This window comes from Osmia lignaria, chromosome 1, assembly GCF_051020975.1.
Source record: "Osmia lignaria lignaria isolate PbOS001 chromosome 1, iyOsmLign1, whole genome shotgun sequence".
NCBI lineage: Eukaryota > Metazoa > Arthropoda > Insecta > Hymenoptera > Megachilidae > Osmia > Osmia lignaria.
In genome coordinates, this window is record NC_135032.1 from 10866705 (window position 1) to 10892712 (window position 26008).

General features: G+C 39.6%; 2 protein-coding genes across 3 annotated transcripts in view; one reads left to right on the forward strand and one right to left on the reverse strand.

Moving 5' to 3' along the window:
- Positions 1-12645, forward strand: part of LOC117606054 (uncharacterized) — a 40084-nt gene extending 27439 nt beyond the window's left edge. The window contains exons 2-3 of the mRNA XM_034328033.2: positions 10168-11711; positions 11778-12645. Of these exons, the coding sequence (XP_034183924.2) occupies positions 10168-11711; positions 11778-12113 (1880 nt within the window). The 3' untranslated portion in view covers positions 12114-12645. The remainder of the gene's footprint in view (positions 1-10167; positions 11712-11777) is intronic.
- Positions 1-14441, reverse strand: part of qin (tudor domain-containing protein qin) — a 161143-nt gene extending 146702 nt beyond the window's left edge. Inside the window, exons 1-5 of one of the 2 annotated variants that reach the window (XM_034328031.2) lie at positions 14196-14441; positions 13539-13811; positions 13380-13462; positions 12997-13200; positions 12830-12910 (exon numbers count right to left, since the gene is read on the reverse strand). In XM_034328031.2, coding sequence (XP_034183922.2) covers positions 12830-12910; positions 12997-13200; positions 13380-13462; positions 13539-13811; positions 14196-14313 — 759 coding nt within the window. In that variant the 5' untranslated portion in view covers positions 14314-14441. The remainder of the gene's footprint in view (positions 1-12829; positions 12911-12996; positions 13201-13379; positions 13463-13538; positions 13812-14195) is intronic. The other variant, XM_034328032.2, reaches the window with a different exon arrangement.
- Between the last annotated feature and the right edge of the window lie 11567 nt (positions 14442-26008).

The window sequence follows — 26008 nt, forward strand, 5'->3', positions numbered from 1 at the left end:
TTCATCGATTCAATATCTAATGCTTATTATATTTATATTATTTATACTTGTGAGAGGCAAGACGTGAACGCAAAATAATGAAAAGTGCCGATTACTTATAATGAGTAATATCTATTCAATTAACATGATCAGTCGATACAGATTCATAAGGACCAAATTAAATTTGCGATCGAGCTCGTATAAATCGTATTAAACCTTCGAGTATCATTTTCCATTCCGTCGAATATTTCCAATTTGCACCCCTCCTGTCCCTCGGACCTTCATTGAAGTCTATACCCATCGTGATAGCTACAACCATTCGTCTGTCCTTTGACCGTGATACTCTACGCTCGAAGGCAGAATGCTTTGAAAGTCATCTGCATATCGCATTCGACGAAGAACTGAGGCAACGGCCGGTGTCAGAACAGTTTGATCACTTTTCAGAGGGTTAAGAACCGTGATGGTCATAATTGGACAGTGCTACACTGAAGAATTGCAGGGAAATTTAAATATTGAGAAAATAAAACCGAAAAACCGAAAGTGTAATATGAAATTTTATCTTTGATCAGAATTTAATCATCAAACGTTACAGAAATCAATTGTCGTAATTGAAATTAAATGTAAATATGGAAAATATAGAATTTATATTGGAATTTAATCTCTGTAAGAGGACGTAATTAAATGGAATGTAATTTCGATGGAAAATAAATCAAAATTTTGTCGCATGAAATTTTTTATAAATTAGAAACGAATATTAAAATTTGGAAATTTTGTATTTTCTGTAAGTATCGGGATATTTCAAAGTTTTCTTTCTAGAAGAATTATTCTATGAGAGAAAATTTAAATATTTCTTCGCCATTAGATACAACTTTTATCGAACACCCTTATGTATCATTCCAGAATGGAACATCCTGTTTATCGTATACTGGTTAGTACATGCCACTGGAACTACCTGAATATCTCTGTGAATACTAGCGTTAGGGAAAATTGGATCGAACGAATATTGCCTGGCTTAAAAGAGTTCATACTCTGCTACTACTCAAACTTTCCTCATCGTTTGCAATTTCCAAGATTTCGAGGCATCCACCGTCAATTTCTTCGCACATTTTTCCTTTATTAAATAACTAATGCTCTGTTGTAATGAAAGATATTCTTCCTTATTTATTAAAATAATCAATTTTTCTTTAAAAAAAAGATATTTTATCAACGTTAGATAAGAAACTTCCTAAACCTTAATAAAAATTAAGGCGGACCATGGAGAGAGGCTCAATTTTAATCGAATTTTGAATTTTATATTAATTTCAAGGATTAAGCATATTTTATAAATAATAAATATAATATTTTAACGAAATTAGTTATTGAAAATCTGTCAAATAAATCTACCATTTCATCTGCAACAAGCTACACAATAAAATGAATATAATAATTATGAACCATTGAAAATCTATTTCATAGAATTGTACATCAAACAGTGCTGTCACTATGACAAATTCACGGCTGCATAAATATTTGCAAGAGTAAAAGGACCGCGTATCGACAATGGGGCGGCACAAAGTGCGGTTATCGCAAGATTTTAATATCCAATTATCAACGCGTTTCATCGCTAATTTTATATTACGTGTGTTCGACGGCCGGGCCAATAAGATTCGGCGCATAGAATCGATTTAAATTTGCGGAATACCTGGACCGAATAGTTGAAATTATTCAACCAAATGAACGAGTCGGTTGAAAATTCGAATAATAGCAGCGCGTACGCGCCGCAATTATATGTTGTTTCAATAAATTCGAACTGGTTCCTACAAGAGAGCAGCCCCAACTTCCCGCCGTCCCGCTGTTAACTTTTCTAAACGGACAAAGGCCCGACGGCGAACGGAATAATTAATTTTAAATTAAAGGCCCGCGATGTAATTAAATATGAAACACAATGAATCTCCATCTCGATTGTCCGATTGAAAGAAACAATTTTTTAACGGAGGAAGTTATATAATCGATGTGTCTCGAATGGTCAACTTTCGAGACTAATAATTTTATAATATAATATATGGTCAGTCATGAAAGTCTTCGCAGATTCCATAAAAAGGCCATTTTAATTGACCCTCGTGAGATTATTATAAAAAAGAAATGAATTTGATTTATTGTTTTATAAAATAGAAAGAATTTTTTTAGTGTGGTATAAGAAATACAAATAAATACTTGAAAGATAAAATTATTTTGTTAAATTACATTATCAACTGGATTGCATAAACATAATCAGGCGTTTTCCGTTAACGGATCATCGCGAACCTCAAACATATCGATCGATTACGATCAACCGAAATCCAAACTGATCGATTATTTATTGATATTCGAACGTTTGCACATTTTCCGCTGGACTATTCGAACGCGACCGTTTGCTGACCACGATCTCGATTGAAAGCCTCTATTTAATCGGTATCCACGTGATCTGATTTGGCCCAACTAATTGAGCGGCCTGGTGACGCATGAAAACGAGAAGAGCAAGCATCGGAGGCTTGAAACTTCGATTGTTTCTGTCGATGACAGTAGAGACACTTGGAAGTTTTTGATGACACGTGAATTTCTACAGAAACACTTATTATCTACTTGGTGAAAATGATTTTATATGGATAACAGGGACAAAACTAAATAGTATTGAAATACAGAAGAAGGATTTGATAAATTAGGTCAATTTGATCTTATTGATTAAGAAGTGGTGTATCTTGCTATATTTCAATCCCTCCAAGCACCCAGAATTTCAACTCTTATTTTAACCCTTATTTCATAGCATTCAAATCATTTCGAAGTGCAAGGATTAACACGAGAAAAGGTACACGACAAGAGGATGCGTATAATACCAGCAACACGTCGAAGGATAAGGGAGGGAGCAAATACACCCTCTATCATACACACGCGTCCGGCTATGTTGTATTAATTTTCGTTTGCCGGCCTTTCGTTGCTTAATCGAGACCACATTGTCCGCGGGCACAATCGAGTGGAATCAATCGATCGAGCGAAATTCCGTATTCCCCACGAGGATCGAACCCGTTCAAAGAATGGACCGCGTGGTTACAAGCGAAATTCGTACGAATCCATAGTATTAACGAACCTCCTTTCCTACCCACTTCTACCGTATTCTATCATTTTTGTTCAACGAATAGTTAGAGACAGTATCTTGCAAATATTTGAAGAAATTGGTCACTGAATTCTTTGATAAACTTTTAAGATTTTCAAGATTCCTGTATCTTCGAAAATTTATCATTTTCAAAGGTAAATAAAATTTCCATTGGCTATAATTTTTAAAAATATTCAAATAAAATAATGGGTAATTATTTACCCAAAACTTTCAGATACCTAATGAAATATTAACATTCTCCAAATTTTCAACCCTTTTTTTTTTAATTTCCAATCCTCAAATGACACCCCATCTACCCCCCGATTCATCCCTCTTCAACATCCGAAGAAAACACAAGAGAATGCAGCTTGTTCGAGTCGCCAAGGAAATTAACCCATCCGTGATGTTATATCCAATGACCGTTAGTGAATTCGACTAAATCCAGTGAACATCTCTCGGCAGTAGGTACGATAGGAAGCGTTAATGCAGAGAAGTTCCCGAGGAACTTACACGGGAACCGTTTCCTTGTTCCGTCTAATTTCACAGCTTTGTATCCCCTTAAGGTCCAGGTTTCGGTTACAAGCAAGCGAGGTATCTGTTGCTGGATTCTCCATTCGGATCACCCAACTCCCACGCACACGACCGTCGAGACCTCGAATAGAAACGATATGCCTCGAAAACTCGCCCCTCGTGGAAACGAGTGTCGTTACGTGGCTCGTTTTCCGGGTTTAATTAAATGACGTGCAAAACGGGTAGCACGGATTCGCTTTTCAGCGGAAGCTGCCGCTGAGACGGGTCAACCGTAAACCAGAAACGCGAGCTTCCAGTCGCTCGTCTGTATTAACGTACTACAATGTTGTTTCTACCGACGAGTCCCTTGCCTTTACCCGAAAATCATATGAATCGAGGGGATGGTTCATGCTAGCGATTTTAACGTGATTTATTTTCCATTTTGTTTATCGTATTCAAAGTTGCTTTTAGAAATTTTTAAAAATGAAAGTTTGAAGAAACTCGGCTGATTTTTTGTACACTCGCGATCAACAAAACAGTGATAATGAATTCCTGAGTAGAAATTAGTTACGCCAGCTCAGTTTGCTATGTTTCAACCAGGAAGGAGTTACCTTCCTCGAAGGTATAATTAAAAATTAATCAAGAATAATTAATTTACATTATACGTGACATATGTTAATAGGACAAAGTTATTACAAAGAATCTTATTTTTGAGCAAATAGAAAAGCACCTTCCACAAATGGAAAAACTTGAAAACTAAACTTGCACATTAGTGTTGAAGTAATTAAAACTCTCCTATCCATAAATTAATTAAAATTAATGTAAAGTTGGAAGAATTTTCTCGTCGTCATCTAAGACCAAACCCCTCTCGACAATTAAGATAATAACAGAATTTCTGCAATAGCAAAGTTACAAAAACGAATTTACGTAACACCTTCTATATCATTCGAAGCATTTCCTGTAGAAAGGAGCTGTTAATGGTAGTTGTGAAACGAAATAAAATTCCAGCGAACATTTTTATAATTACCCGGCAAAAGTCTTCATTATTTAAACATAACGTATATTAATTAGAATTGCATTACAAAATGAAACTTATGTAAAACAGGTGTGTATTCATTTCAATCGTGGAAACCTCTTTATATTTCCTTTATTTTCATCATTTTCCCAACGCGTACGTTTCACTTTGATACATTACAGTTACATAAAGCGTGAATTAATTTTCTTTTACTTTTTAACAACAAAATATCCAGTTTCATTTTAACGCCCTCACCCTCGCTATCAAAACTCGTCCGAGGATAAGAGAAGCCGCACAATAATACTTCATAAACTTTTAATTACAGCAGCTTATTTCATGTTGGCGACCACAGAAAGTGGAATACCACCGGAACGAATCTAATTTATATTTACCGTCCAATGGATGGAAACGAATCTATCCTCGATTAACGACACCGGCCAAGGGTACTTGCTTAAGAACCGATACATCGTCGGATCGATATCGATCGCGGTGAGACCGCTACACTCTTTATTACCCCATATCCCGATACAAATTAATCTTCCACTGATTGACCTTTCGCTCGCGAACAAGCTGAATTCGCGTTGACTTTATGCAAATTGAAACAATATACACCGCGGTAATACCGTCTACCTCTCGTCGAACGCACATCCAGTTCCGTGTTAATTGCGAGTTTCTCTGCGATCCGTGGCAATTAACGACCACGATGTAAACGGCCCGCGATAATAGCCTTGAAAAGGATAGCTTCTATCGACGGAAAAATCAGTTTAACCCTTTATTGCCGGGATGAACACCAGAGAGACTTCGCTAATTCTCTTCTTTTTAATTGTAGTGTCGAGGAAAATAGGCTTTCTTAGGAAAAATAACTAACTTATTTTTTCTTAAGTAGAATTACACGGTAAAAATAAATTTCCATATTTATACACAAATAAATGAAAAATCCTAAATATGGTACCTCGATACTAGGGAATTAAAAAAAGGGTACGAAGGATAAAAAAAACCGCAACAACCATTAATTATCGATGACATTAGACGCGAACGTTACTGAAACGAGCATCATTAAAACCTCATTTGCGCGGGCTGATCGCATTATCGCGGCTGCCTTTTTCGATACCGAATTCGAAATTTTAAATGGAAGCTTTTATAACGCGTAATTATAACGCGTATTCCCTCACTCATCTTGATGCCGGCGGGTAGCAACGGGAACGAAGGAAAAGCGAAAATACACCGTCGGTTTCATTCAGAGTCATACACGGACGTGTGTGTGCGGGCACGGGCGTAACGAAGGTAATTACATGCACGCGATACGAAAGCGAAAGGGTCCATTACACGTCCACTCGAGGCGGGAAAATACGGTTCACAATATCGCTATACGACTACCCCTTCCATTTCGATTTTTATGAAACTTAATACACTCGTGAATCCAACACGGAATTGTAACTCTTTGAAACGCTTTTTCAGGTGTCTGAGCGTTGCTTCGAGTGGCGCTCTCGTTTCGATGGGTCTTCAAAACACGATTTTCACGAGCTTTTAAACGGTAACGCGATTTTAATTCCTATTCGGTCTTTGGAGATCTTTGTGGAAGTTATACACTTTATTCTAGCAAATGATACCAATATATAAAAGAATATCTAAATTTAATCTAGGATGGTAATAAAATACTTTAATAAGAAAATATTAGCTTGGCAATATTATAGAATTAATTAAAAAATTCTAGGAGCTGATATTTTCATTAACATGAAAGCTATCTGGGTTCAAACGATCTCTCATCTTTTTCTTTTTCAACTGAAATCAATTTCTTCTGTTTTCCCTGTTTCCCAATATTTTTGCTATCTACCATAAGTAGGTACTTCTTACACTCTCAAGTTGTAACGTAACGTCTGGTAAGTCTCAAAGGTCTGCAGCAGCCTTTGCAAGATTTATTTCCAAAAACCCTTCGTGACTGGAAACACAAGTCTGGAAACGTATTTTCACAAGAAGTTAAAACCGTTCTTTTTTCGGTGTAAGCCGACCGCGACGTGCTGCTACAGAAAATGGTCGGAGGAAGAATCTTTATATGGAGAGAGAATTACTTTTGAACAGAATTGGTAAAAAGTAGAGCAAGATGAAACTAGCAGAGTCCTTTTAACAAATCTTCTTGAATTTTTGTATACAGTATTCTCTCGTTATATTGCCAGGTGAGAGACTTAATTTTCACTCTTGATAAATGTAACATTGGAAAAAATTTTCCACCCCTTCTAACCCTTTGGCAATATAATGAAAATCTATTATAATACGTTTAAAATATATTTTTAAGGTACCCTTGTTCATCACATTACAGTGTCCCACAATTACTTCCATAGATTGTCCAGAAATTCATCTCTGGACGAGAAGGATAAATGGTACAGCAATGGTACAAAATATCAACCGATCGTTCCTATCGATGAAAGTAACAATTACAATCTTTTTAGCAGTGTCTGCCATCCTCTCCCGATTGATTACCATCTGCTTCTCTTTCCCTTCAATACGCAACGTGACGGATAACATAGGTACGAACTGGTAGGCAAATTGCGGCTGGATTTCTACGTTTGCGCGACATATTGTAGCGGTGCGACAGGAAAACTCGACGTGTCCGGCAGAATGTCGTGCCGATTCATCGGTATCTCGATACGGAATATTAATTGGAGGCTATTGGTTTCCCGGATTACCGTTATTTCGAACGCACGTGACTTGGAAGCTTGACGGACCCGGAGTTTCGTCGCGAGACGACTGCCAGATAGATGCAAACGGAATTCGGAAGTTGCCTTGGGTGTCCACTGTCTCTCCCTCCCAAGATAGGGGGGAGATGTATCGGAAAATGAGAAAATTTATCGATAATAAGATTCCCGACCCAATTGCTTTGCGATTTCCTCAGAAAATTATTATACAGTCCCTTATTTTATTTTTTGAAATAAAATCTCACAGCTATGAAAGAGTTATTCTTCTTCTTTTTTTACAAAAGCAACGAAAAATTCTGGGAAAAAAGGAAGAATTATTTTCTGGATATAAAAAAGTAGAGAAGTCAAATCCATCGTGAAACATGCTACGATTTATCATAGAACGTACAGTTTGAAAAAAAAAAAAAAAGGAATTCATTCGATAGCGTCACATTCGTTTCAGAACAAAATCCTCCCGTTTCCTCGTTGCCTATTCTGTCTTGTTGGCGTATTCGACAGGGTGAAAAAATATATACACGGCCACGTAATAGAAGGCAATCGTTACAATCGTAATTCAGAACGGTGGACAGAAAGAGCGAAACCGGTGGACAATTGATATCGCCTATGGAAACTGATAAAGTCGATACAGCCAATTGGCAACGGGGCGAAAAATTACGGCGACCGCAGGTTTTATTTATTGTACCGGGCGACGAGACGAAGGGCCGTGTCAAACAACCAGATCCAATACACAATCGGCGAAAATCAACTCGTCTACAGGTGTATATATATCCATAGACGAAAACGAAAGTTCTTTAACGAGTGAAAAACTACCCGCTAGCCTTTTTCCGCGAAATATTACGTGGTTCGGGTACGAAATGGAATGCGAGAGGACAAAAGCGTGCCGACGAAACAAAAGAAAATTGAGGACAGGGTAATCGAATAATGAAGAATTGTGTACACGGATAGAAGGAAGTTCGTTACTCGTACAAACTGTAAATATGGATATGGATATGAAGCTTTGACTGTGACCAGTGGCAATTTAACCATTTTCGGGGAAAATTTATAACCGAAGAGGATAGAAGACTTAGGAAATCCTGGAAGCTTAAGTTTCGAAAACGTGGAAAATTTAGAAATTTTGGCAGGCTTAGAAAAGTAAGAAATTGAAAATTTAGTAACTTAAGAAAATTTGAAGAGCTAAATGGAAGCTTGGAAAGCTTAGAAGTTGAAGATTCAGAATAATTGAAAATTAATGCTCAGAAAAGTAGAAAATTTAAGATTTGAAAAGCTAAAAAATCTAAAATTTGGAAAATTAAAATTTAGAAAGTTTAAAAGGAAAAACCTTGAAAATTTATAAAATTCCAAAAATTGTGAAAGCTAAAATTTCAAAAAAAACCCAGAGCTGCAATATATCCCTCCACTAATGTAACCCACCTCATCTGATCAATATTTCCCAACACAGACCTCAAAATGAGAAAAAAATTCAAAAATAAAAGACAGAATCTTCCAAAAAAGAAAATCCTAAGAGACGATATATCAACCCCTTGAAATGCTTGATGTGGTCAACAGGTTTAAACACCGCCTTAACTCGCGGTTCAAAATCAGATTTCTGTAAAAGGGGTAAAGTAAAGAGAGACAGATGTCCAGTTGGCCAGAAGGATGATGGCCTTGCATCTTTATGCAGATACAGACATCGCTGGTGGAGCTTTGTAAATTTTCAGGACGAGCACCTCTTTAGGGGTCGTGGCACACGCGCTTTGCGGATTTTTCAATCACGTTCCGTACTGACAGGATTAATAAAGCGGCCCGCGCTACGCGGAGAGTTTCCAGACTCATTTCATGCAGAATCGAATTGGATTTCCAGGTCGGGGTCGGTGTATATCTCCTCTCTATACCTGTGTGTATGTATAGATATGTATGTGTGTAACAGAGATACGACCAGCGCGCGTTCATCCCTTTGATGTGCCATGCTCGAATACCATCGAGCTTTCTCTCAGCGATACCGCTTTGCACTTTGTTACATCGCCACTAAATAATCGGTTTATAAAAATTCATAGCGAGTCTAGCGGAACGATGAGTTTATATCCTGCCACACGTTTGCGACCTGCGTCTGAACAATGGAAGGATCCTTCTTCTTGAATATGATAAATGTCCCTTCAGCTTCATCCTTTATTACTATACATTTAGTTAATGTGCAAAAAGGTGTTTTAACTCCACGTTTTATAGGGTTGGGCTATATATTAAATTCTAATGTTAGGAAAGCTAAGGGTGTATGGTCATTTGAGAGAATAATATATGTGAGAAGTTATGAAGAGTATTTCTTGCAAGTGGATATTATCCTGAGAATTGCATAAATTCTAGTCCTTTTAATCATTTTTCTTTTTATTGAGAAAGTAACAATGATTTCAATATTCTACTTTAAAAAATAAGTTGGATATTGTATAGTTTCTTTCAAAAGGTATGGATTTGTTACTATTTTGCAGACGTTTAAAATTTAAACGAGAACGTGGGGAAAGAGAAATTGAAAAATCCCAGCTGGGGTGTTCTTATCTGACCCCGTGGTATCAGTATTCACCGGACGTTATTCTAGCGGATTTATTCCATTCTCTGCAGAAGTATTTATGTTAAGGCTAAAAAATTAAACGGTCAAAGAATTCTACGATTCGAAACCTATATTTTTATTTAAAAAAGCTAGAATAATAACTGATGGAAAGTGATGAAAAATATAATTATTGCAAAACCGCTATCAAATTTTTAATTTCAAAAATAAATAGTATAAAAAATGATCTATTCAAGTGAAATAAGACAATAAAATTTCTTAAAAAATTTTTATACTTTCAAATAGCTATCTCCACAAATTACTAATTAAAATTTCTACCCCTTAGTTTTATCTACGAGAAGTTCAGCAGCCTCTTCATCGGACTCCAACTCCACGAAAGTGGTAGTAGAAGAAGAAGATGAGGACTCGTTGCCGGAGATAACACTAGACGAATTCAAAGAAAGATACAGGCGACTGATACCATACATGACCTTCTACGTAGCCAACAATTACATTAATGGACAAACTGTAATGCAATCGCGAGAATCCTCGTCGAAAGACTTCCAAACGAATCAATTAGTTCGAAACAATCAACCATACGTCCGAATAAATAATCTACCAAAGGAAGGTACCAACTATCGCGTGAACCAAGAAAAGAAATTCATCCCTTCCGTGCAGTTTGATCCTCGCGACGTGGGTGGCGACAACGACTACTTCACCCCCGTGAAATACACGTCTAAATACGCTTACGAGGATTATTCTGTACCCTATCATCTGTATCAAGATCAAAAAGCATCCTACCCAGAAATAACAACGGCATCCAGCCAGATCGCACGAAAGGAGAACAGGTACTACGCAAACGTGAGACCATTACGACCTTACACGACAAATGGCAGAGATCACTTGCCGAGGAAACAACCGGCTAAACCGATACACGCTAACGTTCAAGACGAGTACGTGCTAGATTATAATGTCAGGCCAACCGGTAATCCCGCCATTAATTACCCGGTTAAAGACATCCAAGGACATCGACACGTCCCACCCACCTACCCCGATGTACAAACACTGGAACCATTACCAGAGGAGAAACAACCCCCGGTGTTATCTCAACCGCGAAATCCGAACGTGAATCTACAGCAGATTGTAGAAAGCTTTCTGCTGAGCGAAAGATTACCAGAGATGTTGAATAAGGACAACCTGGATAACAGTCTGAGGACTTTAGTCGAGATACTAAATATTCTTCATAATACAAAGAAAGAGGAGCTGCCTCAGATTCAGGCACCTCCTATGATACCTCCTCCAAGATTGCCACAGAAGGTACATAATTATAAGCCACGACCTCAAACGAGGCCTAAAGTGATAACTGAGAGTAGGTTCCAGGCGACGCCGAATCCTCTCTACCTAACTGATGATCCTGATCGTTATAAAGCCACCAAGTTATCGTACGAAGAGGAAGAGAAGCCTAAACATTCTCAACAGAATTATAATACCAATGGTTTGATTAATAATAAAGTGGTGGAATATTATATTCCAGTGGTTCAGGAGATTCCGAGTAAAGAGAAAGAAATGTTTGTATCAACAATTAGGCCTCAGACTGATGGAGGTCCTATTGATCATTCTTATGCTATCACAGAGGATCTCAGTGATGATGTTATGCAGGAGGAGAGATTCACTTTGCCATCAGTTGTTACTGATAGTCCAAGTTATGGTTACACACAGCCTAATGAAATTCCCAGCTCGCAGAAAACTAGCCCGCAGATAAAATATGGAGCTACCAGAGGGAAGGCTAATGTCGATTATCCGGCATATTCTAATATACCGGTTACGAGTTTCAGTTGCAAACAGCAGAGGTATAAGGGATTCTTTGGTGATCCAGAAACTGGATGCCAGGTAAGCTACCAGCTTGATTTGCTCAAATAGGAAAATTTAATGAAATTTTTATGATTTTGATTGCAGGTATGGCACTACTGCGACCTCAACGGTGGTAAATCATCATTTTTATGCCCGAATGGCACCATATTCAGTCAGGTAGCATTAACCTGCGACTGGTGGTTCAATGTGAAATGCGAAACAACGACTCAATTATACGTACTGAACGAACGACTGTATAAATATATTCTACCGGTAATGCCAAAGTTCCCGGAAGACTTCACCGGGCCGGAAGTCGATCGTTACTTGGAGCTCAAGTTCAAAGAGATGGAAGCAAAATTGAAGGAGAAGAAATTAAAGAAGCAGCAAGAAGAGAAGGAAAAGCAAAAAGATAAATCGCAAACCTCGAAAGAGAATGAATAATTGATTTATCTAGGGTGTAGTTAAATTATTGTACAATTGTTGCCATTATTTGTTATATAAATAGCAACAAACTTATTGTAGGGTGTGCTTGCTGCATCAGTGTATGTAGAGTAACTTTTAGAAAACTCAAAAATGTGCAATATTTTTATATTATAGGTTTGAGTGTGATTTTTTTTGTATTTAATACGCTATAAGGATAATTTGACGAAATTTGTTTATAAGTTAAAAGAAAAAATCAAATTGTATCACCGAGATATTATGCAAGTGTGACACTGAATTTAATTATTTCGCATAGAACAGTTAGAAATGCCAGAATCAAGCAAGTATAAAATAACTGATAATTATCAGTAAGTATTTTGTTTACCTCTAGTCATATTTGTACTGTTTACTTATTTATATCCAAATGTTGTATACATGCATATATTGTAAAGGACACTAATGGTCGTCTTTATGCATATCACATATACAATATAATATCATTCATAAAGTCAAACTTGAAAATAAATTAACTGAAAATTTTCTGATCGAAAACAAAATGATTTATAATCGTTTGAACTATGTGTTGCGATAATTAATCTTTTAATTTTTAACTTGTGCTGTTACATATGTTAATCAAATTTATTTATTTTTAATTTTACAGTATACTTGTTATTGTATATGCAATATGGCAATCATGCTTTTCCATAATAAAGATACAAATTTCAGTAAAGACTTACCTTTTGCGCCTGACGAATCCTCTGCAGATTCTCGGTCACACACTTGGACACGTCGAAGAATTTTGGCAGCAGCACTTTGTTCTAAGAAACATAAAAATAAAAACATATTATTTCTCTTAAATGATACGTTAATAGAGCTTCGATTCTCAATTGTTTAAAATACAAACCTTCTCTAATAATGTCTTGTAATTATGTTTCTTGTGTAAGTGTAGCAGACAGTGTGAACACCCAGCCACTTCGCAATCTTCACAATAGTATCCTAATGGTTCTGTACATTCCTCTGAACAAGTATTTTGTACAGAGAAACAATTATCGTTGCTGCTGTCTGTCAGTATAATTTTTGTATGGCTTTGTAATGCCTTTCCATGAATCTGGCAAAACATATATTTTGCATTCAATATATTTTTATTATAATAATTTGTAGGAATTTTATATTTATTTTTATTTCATACATATTACAATCATAATTAAAACATAGTTGACATTGTATTTTCAGTGAAAAAAAGCTAAGCATACATGAAAATATGTAACAGTTATAGCAGAAACATACCTTTGAATAGCAAAGAATGCAAAATAATGCATTGCATTGTGGACATTTTATTGATGCTTGAATACCACATTCATGACAGAGATCTGAAAATGAACAACAATTGTTTTATTTTAACTGAAAAAATTACTCCAACTATGTAGTTCCTTATCTGCTACAAACCTCGTATGGATTGTTTTGCTTTTGACTTGGAACTGATTGACTTGGAAAAAGATATATCACAATCATCTGTTTGAACCGATCGATTATGAGATATGACCATTAATCCAAGGACATACATGTTCAGAGGTAAAGATACCTTCTGATCATCGTCAAGTTGTGAAACGGTATTGCATAAAGGACAAGGTTCGCGAATGGATAATTTTGCACATTTATTACACATGACATGCCCACATTCCAATAGCAAAGGAACTAATCCACGCATAGGTACAAATTCTGAAACAGATGAAAGAAATAACATTTCTAAATATTCCTTTTTGAATGTTATTTATTTCATGAATAAATACATGTAACCCTGTATCATATAAGCAACATTGATTTATAAACACACATTATTCTAACCTCTATAAATTCATATTCATGTACTTTACATTTAATAATAAAATCAACGTGCAATCTAATAATTTCTCGCACACGTGTTCAAATACTCTGAATGTTAATTCACGTGTATAAAATTATATGAAAAAAAAAGAAATTTACAGAGAATAATATTTTAAACGATTCTATTAAATCTTATAAGTTAGTATTTCTGTGATCAACGATTAAGAATAAATAACGAAATCTTAAGAAGCCGGTACGCAGTTCAAAAAATTCGATTACCTTGTAAAAAAAACTGGTGTTTGCAATATGTACATGGAACGTTTCGAAGTTTTGTCGTAGGAGAACTGTAATAACGCGAACACTTGCTATCGTCTCGTAAGGCAATCATTTTGTTCATCAAAAACTGATCATTCGTACAATTACGTCTTTAAACGCGCACTATTCGTGACTTAATAATGTTTGAAGTTTACACGCCAAGACACGACCACGCGGAAACGCAAGCATCCAATAGCAGACATTTGAATGGGATGCTTAGTGCCGGTAGGGGTCACAGATGCTACATATTCGCATATAAATTCTTGAGTGGTAAATTTAAATACTTATTACACAGTAAATAGACTAAATTTATAAAAATTTTTATATAATAGAAGACATAAATGAGATATGTATTTTATTTTATTAAATATACGTACCTTAACAACACGTGATTGTATAGTACTGCAGTAGTCAATTTCCAATATCTGAAAATTCAAATTTATAAAGCATTTTATGAGAACCTGTAACATATTAAAATCTAATTCCTTAAAAATGAATTTAATTATAAATTAATCTGTTCACACGCGTTCTTTATAAGTTAAGGTAAGATGTACTACAATAATTTAAACGTTGTGTACATTAAAGTATTTATAACTTATGAAATGACTCCATTTTATTTTAAACCTTATAAATTAAAAAGAATATTAATAATATGTAATTTACCGAATGGAATAGGTTGAGTTTGGAGATATTTCAGAACCAAGTAGAATGATTCTACGCATCAAAAATGGCGTCAACGAGTCTACTTTCAAACTGCTTTCCCGCTAGAAGGTCTATAAGCTTCCACAGATCACGTGATCGGTATCTGTAAAACCGGCGCAATTACAGTCACGTGACTATGAGCAATTCGCGATCTTCAGGATAGATGCCGCAACAATCTTAAACGTCGTAGAATTTGGCAAAAACATAAAAAGCTGTATGGATAAACGGTGAAGTTATATTGGGTCCATTGGATTCTAGGCGCGGTCATAAGTAAAGATCCGTTATGATCCCACCCAACTCGATCGTTCTAGTGAGCAAGAGTATCCTGAACCTCGATCGCCATGTTCTAGTACTGTAATATAGAAAAACAATCCTGGAATGTTTCGTGTTCGTCGAATAAAAATTACGCAGAAAAACAAATAAGTGATACATGGAAAGGACACTTTTACCTTATGACGCATTGTGTGTCATCATAAGTATAAGTATTTGCAAATTGTATACAGATAAGGATATAACAAAAATGGATTATTTCTGACCATTCCCTTAAGAGCTCGTCATTGTTTAGAGAGTATAGATAGAAAATTCGATCTACAGTCCAGAGTCTATTTTCAGTGTTTATATAGCAGATATAATCCGTTTTACGCACCCAAAGTCTGTTACTCGGATTTCCAACATGGAGATACTGACCAATAACCAAGTTCATGGATCATTTTCTTTATGAATTATAAGGCTCTGTTATTTCGAGACTAGTTTCTACTAGCTTCACCAGCAAAAATTCCATCAAGCAACATTTAATTACAAATTCCATTAGATTAGATTCTCACGATAAAACATGTCCGTCATCGTTGAAAACAATCGTTCTTTTTATTTCGCGTGCCTTAATTTCCCCGATGCAGCATTACCGTCGACTGTATCAGAAATAATTGCAAAGACCGTTCGAAGAGTGGCTCGGAACGAAATTACCCGCGATCACAGTCGGTGATAATTTCAGTTTTCATCTTTACGTAATCGGTAGGATCGCAACTGGGGAATACGATTCCGGATCCCCAATCCTGGTTCTGTTTTTGCTTCTAGAACTTTTGGGAATCTCTGGCATTGAACGTGTTGATTATTGACATTTTCTTTTATACAGTTTCGAGGCTAATCCGAGTAGTTGAAAAAGTCTTCGAATTCTGAGATTGTAAATAATGTCCAGGAGCGTACCTCCTAGGCCGCGACCCACAGGTTGCATAGGCGAAGGCAAGACGAAAGAGGAAGCGAGATATCGGATTTAGGCCGTCTCTCGAAACAACAGTATGTATAGTAACATAGAACGGTGCGGTCTCTGGACTAGGCAAGCTGAGCGAAAGAGCTGTGGCAAGGTCTAGGCTGGCTGGTATTCAAGGTCGCGTGCACAGCGCAAAAGCCCCCGGATCTATCCCCGCCCCAGATTTCTAGCGCCCTTTACCTCTTTCCCTCCTGTCGCTCTGTCTTTCGTCCGTGCACATTTCACCGACACCTCTCTCTTTCTCATACTCTCGTCGTCTCGCTTCTTCCCAGCGAAATCGTAGCTTTTTCTCTCTTCTTCCTGGGTGAGCTCACTTCCCGTAGCTCTCCCAAGCTCCCGTCTCGTTTCCTCCTCGACGCTACGTCTTTTTACGGCTCTCTTTCTCTTTCTATCTCGTCCTTTTCCGCGTGCAACATCGATTTACCATAAAAATTCCCCGAGCTCAACTCTATCGCTCGTCCATTACTTCCTGACTGGTGTTCCGGTGGCTGTCGCTACCGAATTCGCCGGTGTAATACGCAACAAAAGTATGATCGATCCGCGGAATAATTCAACGGTAAGCGTGGCTCGGTTGGCGTTGCTTGCGCTCGCTTATTTACATGCCTCGTGCATCCAGGTACAACGGCCACGTATACTATTGCCGTGGCGCGCGCTAGACGAAGAGGAAGAAGGATGTTATGCGCGTACGTATGTAGTTAGACGGGGAGTCAAGAAACGGAATTTCTTGTTCCGCGGGAACGAATTGTTCGAGTGCACCAGCTACCTTGCAGCTCGAGCATCCTCCGATGAGATAATTACAAGAGACAGAATAGGCGGATGTTTGTGGCGGAAAAAGGATAGTAATACTTTCCTAGATAGTGACGAGTATACATATGTTTTATTTATGCGAAGTTCGAGCTAGTTTAAGGTGAATTATCAAGCTGTACGTATGCAAACACCGTATCCAGTGAGAGGAGATCAAGTTCAATGGGAATTCATGAATGTTAATCGATTCGATACTCGAGCTAGCTGGTGCCGAATAGTAATCGTAAAGATAAACACTGTTCTCGGTCTATGTGTTTGCGAAACACTTGTTAATATCGTGAACTTACTGATCGATACAGAATTCAGAAATACGGCTAATCGAGCCTTTTGGGAGTAATAATATTCGAATCTTATCGCGTGCGCCCGATGATTTCTAATCCCCCAAAGCAAGCGGTAATCAGCTCACGCGATAGCGAAGAACAGTTGCTTCGACAATTATCGTGCAACTTTTCTAACATGATTCCATCGGAAGATAACAAATCTGAAAAATTGCCAAAGACCCGCAGTACAAATTGCTTTATGCTCGACGCTTTGACTGGGGGACTATATTTCCTATGCAAGGCAACTAGTCGGAGACGAACTGATTAGATTTCTAGAATTTCAGGTAATTGTGTTAAATCAAAATTCACGCTGCATATTGCTCGAGAAATCGATAAACCTTTGATTATCAAACAAATTGGATTTTTAATCAATGATTAAAGAGGTTAACGTAATGGCCGCCATTATAGTCATCCATGACTGGAGCTATGAACTTAATTTAGTCAAATAATTAAGAAATTAAAGAAATTAACACTAGGACTATTAAATCAGTCAAAATAACTGGTTTCTGGAAAACAAGCGTACATCAAACGTCGGTAATTCTAATTTTAATATCATACTAGTTACACGAAGTAGCCAGTGGAATACAATTGCATCCTGAATAACAGCGATTAGAATGCTCTGTGCCACAACTGGTCGTTTCCACTGTGCCAGTCAACGTGTTAATAATTCATAATACAGTGTGCCGTAGAAGATACAGCTATTTCTGCTGTATTCTTCCTGTTAACAGCGCCGCCATTAAATATAAGCGCCATTTTGTTGATGTTCGCCATCACGATAATCATTTCTTTGACTCCTAGAGGGCCAATGACCCTAACCCTGAAATTCTTTCAACAAAAGAATGTTAAACTTCGGATTTTTTCGAGTGATCTTGGATTTTATCACGTAACTTTCCATAATATCCGAAACCGTTTCAGACGTTGCTCGTCTTTTTTCTCCTGCACCGTTCGGCGTCCGCTCGTATGCTCGCGAGCCAGCCAGACGTCTGCTTGTCCCGTTCGTTATTTCGTGAATAAATAATTGAACGAACATGCGCGAGCGTGCGAAAGCACGATGAAAATTTCAAATCGACGGCTTTTCGCCCGTTCACTGCTTCAAAATTATTCATCGATCTCTTTCTCGACGCCTGGACTATTCCGCTGGTTCACGGCTCTTTCCTTTTCCTCTCTGTCGTTCTCAGGTACCTCCTCGTCGTCGGGAAGCGTCAACGAGTCCTGCGACAAGGAATTCCGTGCTCGCGCAGCTACGATATTAGCCCGGTCGGAAACCTCGTTTCAGCTCGCACCTTTTGCCTCTCTGAAGCCTGCTCTCGCCGTGTTACAGGACTCGTTTCGCGGCTGTAAAACGCGTCTATGTATGGGTTTCTTTCAGTATAACGGCGAGCAGGGAAACAGCCAGTGAATCTCCATCGCGTAGAATCTAATCTGGGTCAATGGAATTGAGTTCAGAAGCGAGTCTGCTTATCGTGGACACTGCGGACAGGGAGTATGCTTTAGGGAACTGATGGTTTCGTTTTAATTTATTCTACCATCATCACTGTAAATATGAAATAAAATTTCCAAGATTGAAGCCTGACACATGGCTGGGTGTAACTAATTTCATATCGCCATTTCGCGGGTCGAATTCAAACGAGCTCCCCGTCCCGTTGCGTTACCATTAGCTGTCTGTATAAACCGTGGTGACGTTTCCCAGTGAATTTCAGCCGACATTCAGCCGGTTGTGTTTTAATATCGCGGCATTCGCGTTCGCGCGTCCACCTGTGTGCACGCTTGAAATTCATTTCACGAAACGCAGCGTCGAGTTCGAAAAAAGGAAATAAAAATAGGGGAAAAAAGGACGACGCGGCGTATCGTTGGCGACATTTTCAACGGCAGGTCGCGTTACACAAGCGCGTGGAATTACAATATCGGATTTCATTTTCCGTCATAGGACGAGATCTCACGGAGAAAGAGACGAGCTCCGAGTGAAATTCGTCGGACGGCGAACGGTTTCGCGCGTTCACCGCTTCGCTTGTCCTCCTTTGGAACCGCTGCGCGACGTTTATCCTGCAGCTGGGAAGAAGGAAAGAATTATGTCAGGATGCTTTCTTTCTGTATACTGGAAATTCAACCACCAATCTATCGCGATAAAACAGAAGAGGGGTGGTTTTTCAAGGTAGAGGGTGACTTGCAGTGGTACTATCTTGAGTAGGGTGATTCTGTATGCAAGAAAGTAGATATTTTTATATGAGGTTCCATTTTAGAAAAAATTAAGTACACTTGATGAAGTTTTAGATAAGTAAAAATTTCTCCCAGTATCTAAAATGCTAAAGTTGAAAATGGGGTGATTTGATTTGTAAAAAGAATGAAAGATTTCATATAAAATTTTTCTGCATGGAACATCATTTAAAAAAAAAATTAAAATACCTTAACGAGCTGCTTCTACTAAATTTCCTACCTAATTGTACATTTCAGGCACAGGGACTTTGGGTACAGAATGATTTGAAATATTGATCTATGGTCGTTACAGATGTTGTCATCGGAATCATATTCCACTCGTTATTTTGCTCACGCGTTATTTCAATATTTTCTGCAGAATCACGATCTCTACCTCAATCGTACAAACATGTTTTCGAAACTACCATTTCTTCCAACCAGTTCACGGTAACAACCCTTCGCGAACCGTATTTACACTTTCTATATCCCAAAACTTCAATTTCCTTAACGCATTGAAATTCACTGATACATCTTTGTTAAATCCTTCACGCCTCTTCTCGATTAATCAATTATTCATAGCGTCGGTTGTATTGAATGGAAGAATTCCATCATCGACGACGATCGTTTAATTTTAAATTGCCTCTTGTTCGTCGTCCTTCTCCAGGACTGTAATGACCTTCATATCTTAGCACGGAGTTCTGTTATTTGGGTCAACGGCGATGCACGTACAAGCGTGTAAATTCCTCGTTCACAGGACGAAGAGCGACAATAAAAGCAGGTGGGCAACTTCTGGCTGAGTCGGCTGGCTGAATTCCACCGGAATTTCCGTGCCTTCCCCAACGGGTAATAACGAGGATTCGGCCTCGTTTATCACCACTTGTAGCTTTACCCCATCGTAGTCCTGACCAACCGAATCTTTTCCTCTCGCTCTTCTGCACGAAAGAAGAAGGTGACTGTCTCATTTCCCACTCAGCCGCTTTATCCGGCCTCCGACTCCGCACGTGACCTCTTACAACCCCTTATTTAGCAGACCGTTCTCGCTGTTATCGTTTTTACCATGTTCCTTCCGTCCTCCCTGCCTAGACCTTCAGACACTGACAAACGTGAGCACATCAAATAAAGCTTACTCTCTAACCACGTGTTACTTCAGGTTTTTCAGAACATTGAGTAATATAGTCGTCTGGCATGCGATTCCAGGTGCCATTTTTTGAAGATCCATTAACATTTGTGGAATGTTTAAATTTTTCATATATTCATATGATTTGGTAGGTTTTAGCAAGTTCATTGCTGAAGTGAAAGTGGACATATTGAATTTCTAATAGAATTTCAATAGAATTTTCAAATTTAGGCTTTTAATTTATTGTTTCTTATTAGTAATGTTATTTACAATTTTTTAGCAATGAATGTGTTGAAGTTATACCCAGCAATGTTTTCTTCAGATATGGGGGTAGTTACCCTTCTGCAAACTCCTAAGTAAAATGGCAGGAAAATCTTAAAACTTTTGTAACTACCTAACTAAAAATTTGTTATATTCATTTTAAGCCATCCTGTATATACGAATGCATTCTTAGGCAAGGACTTTCTAGAAAGTAGGTAGGTATCTCCACAATGTAAAGTGAAATTTCAACAGTGTTCCACTAACGTCTCTTTAACAGCTGCGTTATAATTGGTACCGAGCATACAACTGCAGAAGTAGAACAACAGTGCTCGTAGAACTGTATTCTTCTCTAAACGTTTAATTAATTTACATACTAATTGTTTTTTAATCCTGTTGTTTCAACGAACAGTTTCTAAACGATCATGAAATTAGATTAAGTCAACGTCACGAAACGTAACTTTCACCTAAAATCTTTCCATCGATCTTTGACACAGCGAGATACACTTGGCGATAAGAGTGACGTTTATGGAGGCAGTAGCCATACTGATTAACTGGTTGAGTATTAATCTTCTGATCGGAACAGAGAACGAACGTGGTCGTTGACAGGCTGCACGTGGCATGGAAGATTTAACAATAAATACCACCTGTCTATTAAAAGAATAATTAGTAGATTACTGTGTTATTAACACGTGGAGACAGCTATCTGCTAGACTACGTTTCCTTACAAATTGGGTGCCATATGAAATATTATAGATTTATTTTTATCTTGATTAGTTGAATCTTGATTAATCAGATATTGCTGAAAAAGTGGTCATCACAAGAGCTGATTAATATCAATTGGACATTTGCATAAAAATTATGGTAACTTCCTTGACTTTTAGGGCACATCCTCATCACTTTTCAAATGTTAACATTGCACCACTATTGTAAAAGAATTCAGGCTGATTGTAAGCTGAAATTAGTGGGTATTCATGAAGAAATGTCTCAGGACCACTCAGGATTGATTGTGGTACTTCTTCCTCAAAATGATTAGGATACATAGATTAAAAATCGAAGAGGAACGAGGAGACGAACAACTTCACTTTCCATCACGATTTCTCGCCACCTGAAGATTCAGGTTGACCCGTTGATTGCACGAAATCTGTTCGAAAGAGCAAAATACGAGGGTTGCACACGCCGAGAAAGAGGGCCAAGTGGTCGATAGAGTTCCACCACGCTCTTTCCACTATTCCTCTTCTCATCCCCCTTTCGGTTGGTCCTCCTTTCCACTCGTTCCGGCGAACTCACCCCAGTTTTCATGCGAACGACGGATCGTGCTTCGCTTTCTTCACAGTTTAACGCAGCATCCGTACGAGTTCGTAGCGAAACCTGCTCTCCCATGCAACCGTACCAGCCACATTGTCGACGACAACAATGACGGCGACTTGTTTTTCTTCCTCTCCGTCTGTCTACCTTCTCCCTTTCAGCCTTTCTTCCTGCTCGCTCCCGACGCCGGGAAAATGTAGGTTTCACCCTTCGAGGGAAGGTGCGCTGGGCAGGAAAATTTTCTACTTTATAAACGACCAGCTAACGTGGCACAGAAACGAGAATGTAGGGCTTGCAAGGTTTTAAAGCATTAATTGTTACATGGTAGTATTCAATTCTGAGACTTTGATTCTTCATGGTTTTAGGGGTAGCTCACTGTTTGTCCTCTGAATTTCAAAAGCAAAATGAAAATCATCAAGTTAGATTAGAGCAATCTCTGCCTATGAAGATACCAGTCAAGAAATCATCAAATATCTTTAAATTCTTCTCAAATTACCAAATGAAACGTTTCAAATATTGTCAGTTCAGTCAAGAAGTCGAGTAAAACCCTGAAGAACTATCCTCCTCATCTTCAACTGAGAATCTTCCAAAGGCTCAAAGAAGGCAAGAGTAAATTCCAAGCACCTGGACCATGATACTCTTTAATGTACCATCCTGATTCAAATGTAAACCTAACAGAATAAAAAGCATCGTTCCAATCTCCGTCCGCGTGTCCCAATGAATTCATAATTTTCGAGATGGAAAATTGCGATGGCCGTGTATCAGAACCGCGTCGATTCATCGTGGCTGCCGCAATTTGGTGTTGTACGTGCTGTTAGCAAACCGACGGCTACATATTGATGCCCTCTGGGCCCAGTGTCGGTAAATTAATAGAGGCAGCGTTAGGTTCAATCGATGATACGCAATAAACTGATGAAATCGTTATTGCACAGGCTGGTATTATTTAATCAGCGATGCATACTTCATTCAAGCACAATTTTCTGAATAACCGTGTATAACTAGATGTTCGAATAACACGGCGTCGCTGCCCGTGCTGCTCCATTGTTCATCGACGTCGATGGTACACTGTAGGACGCATCGTTAATGACACCGACAAGCACCGGTGCACCGCGACGTCCGGAGAGACTGACACACGTCTGCGTCTCGATTTTCTCTTTTTTTTTCTTTTTTCATCAGACACATCGGCGTGGACGAAGTTTCCTGGTCGAAAGTGGAACTTTGCAACACCGTTTGAACGTCGGCGAACAGTGGTCCCAGACTCGCAGGACGGAAGGGACACATCAGAGGGAGACGAACGTCTCCTTTCGCCTCTCTCGTACTCCTCCTTCGATAATCTTCCGTTGTTTCTTCGCCCTTTGTCACGGGAAGCAACATAGCGTTACACGTGTTCACTCCCCTCGCTAAACTGCTAAGCGTGCACCTGACAGCTAATAGGCAACGGTGATTCGCGCGCGACGCGGAAATAGCGGGTGAGTTTATTAAAGTCCGACTTCCGTTGGTACGAAACGAAAAATTTCATTCGAACACCCCTCTTGCCGCCTAAGACGCTTCTTTCACCCTGTTTATTCTCGGCCCGCGGTCGCTTTTGTCTGCGCTTTTTTATTTCCTCCGAGCCGCTGGAAACGTTGTAATACAACCAGTTAACGAGTCCCCGTCGAAGGTACTTTGAATAAGACGTCCAACGTCGCTGTGGTTTTATTGAAGGATTTAGGAGAGGCACAATCTCCTCATCCAAGACGGTGTATACAGTTTATTTCAATCTTTAGACCGGCTGTGTCGCGAGTTTCGAAAAGGTGCTCCACAATGCGAGTCATTCAATCGGACGAAGCACAGTTCCCTTCGAAATATACGCGAATATCTCGACCTGAATGCCCGATCTTTGTTTCATCCGTTCCGTGTGTGCTTGTAATCGAGCTTGACAAAGAAGCTGATGTAATTCTGAAATTAATACGCGTTATTATAACGAACCGTATACAAACGGGACGGAATTCAAGATACGGCCGAGCGGTCTTGAATACAAATTGAAACGGGAAGGTTCTCCAAAATGAACGGGGATAATACGAAAATTCATTTTTCCGCTCACGCAGACCTCGACCGGCTAACATCCCCTGTTAAATCTCCTCGTCTTTGTTACACATTCCCCTGGACACGGATTATATTCCCGTGACGTCCGATCCGGAACTCGTGACACGGTGTTACTTCTAATGTCCCCGCGGGGTTAAGTTCTTATCCAAATTTGCAGAGAAGATCATCCATGGTGTGCTCCAAGTCGTGGATAGATTAGAAATCGATATCCCATAGTGGACTTGATCGGTTTACAATAGAGATACCACGAAGGCTAACGAGGCATCGGCACCCTCGATCGCCCTTCGTTGATATTAGAAATAACTACCAGAGGAAGTTTACCCTTCGCCAGTTGCCTTCGAAGACCTCCGGTACACCCACACTCGCACCGAGCAGCACCGTTCAACCACCGTCGTCAAACTGCCAGACTGGATCGCGTTCTTTTCCAGGTGTAAGATACGTCGAAGACGAAGGAAAGTTCATCTAGAAATACATGGATCGTTGGTTGTAACATCTAAGGAAGGGGCGGTCGGAAGAACGGGCGACGATGTCGCGTCGGCTGGCGCTTCGTTGCTGGCCACGAGCGTGCCAGGAACTCGAGGTGGAAAACCGCAGCCGAAGCTCGGCGACGTTCTCAGTGGTCAACTTGGAATAGAGATAGGGCAGTGGTGCAGAGAGTGCGAGCGGGAACCTGCGGACGAAGATGAACGGAATACGCGCAGCCGGAATGGGGGTAAATAGAGTAGCAGAGGGCGAGAGGAGAGGCAGGAGATACAGAGAGAGAGAGATAACGATAGAGAGGGAGAAAGGTGGCAGGTGCAGGAGAGGATTCGCGTACGGGCGGGTGAGTTGTGCGTACCAATCGCGGGTGCAGGGTACGTCCGCAGGCACGCAGGAGGAGGCGAAAACCGGGTACAGCCCCAGGAACCGTGGGTTCCGGCAAACGGGACAAAACCGCCCACGCTGCTTGCCGAGAGCGGCGCGCGTCTGCTCGCGTTGCGGCGAGTGCAACACACCGAGTACCGCGCGCGAAAACGGGCTTGAACGCGACTCGGTTGGGTGGTGGCCCGCCGTTCGTCTAGTTGGAGGGAAAAGGTTGGATAGAAGTAGCGTGGAGAAGCAGAGGATGGTTTAGGTGGAAAAGAGATGGAGAGGGCGGAAGAGGGATGCGTGAAGTAGGAAGGGTGAAAATGGAAAAGGAAGAGAGGAGGATAGAGGAGAAGGAAGAAGGGTGGCGATTCGAGGTTGGAGGGGTGGAGGGTGGCGGAGGTTGGGCGACGGGGGTGGCGGCCGATTCTCGGTTGGTGGTAGTGGTGGCAAAGGCTGAAGGTGAGCGAGAGGCGGCGGAGGTGGTGGCGGCGGCGGCGGCGAACATAAAATCCCTCGCACATGCCTGGTGCATTCATTAGGGGGGATGTGCCCGTGCAGCGTACACGTCGACCTGCATCCACGCCACCCTCTCTCTCTCTCGGCGCCACCCCTGGCCTCAGTCGCGCTCCGCGGCCAACTTGGTACACACGCCACTTTGTTGTCTCTCCCTCTCGGAGTTTCGTCCGCGTTTCAACGCCATCGACGTCGCGTCGCGAGATAATCATGCCGCGATATTTCCATTCGATCCGTCATTGATCCGTCGATTGCACGTGAACTAACGAAATAACAAAAAAAAAAAAAAAGAACACTGTTCTATTCTGTGCTCTCCTAATTATCTCGAGGCTCGTCGCGTTCGATCATGACCGAGACCAGT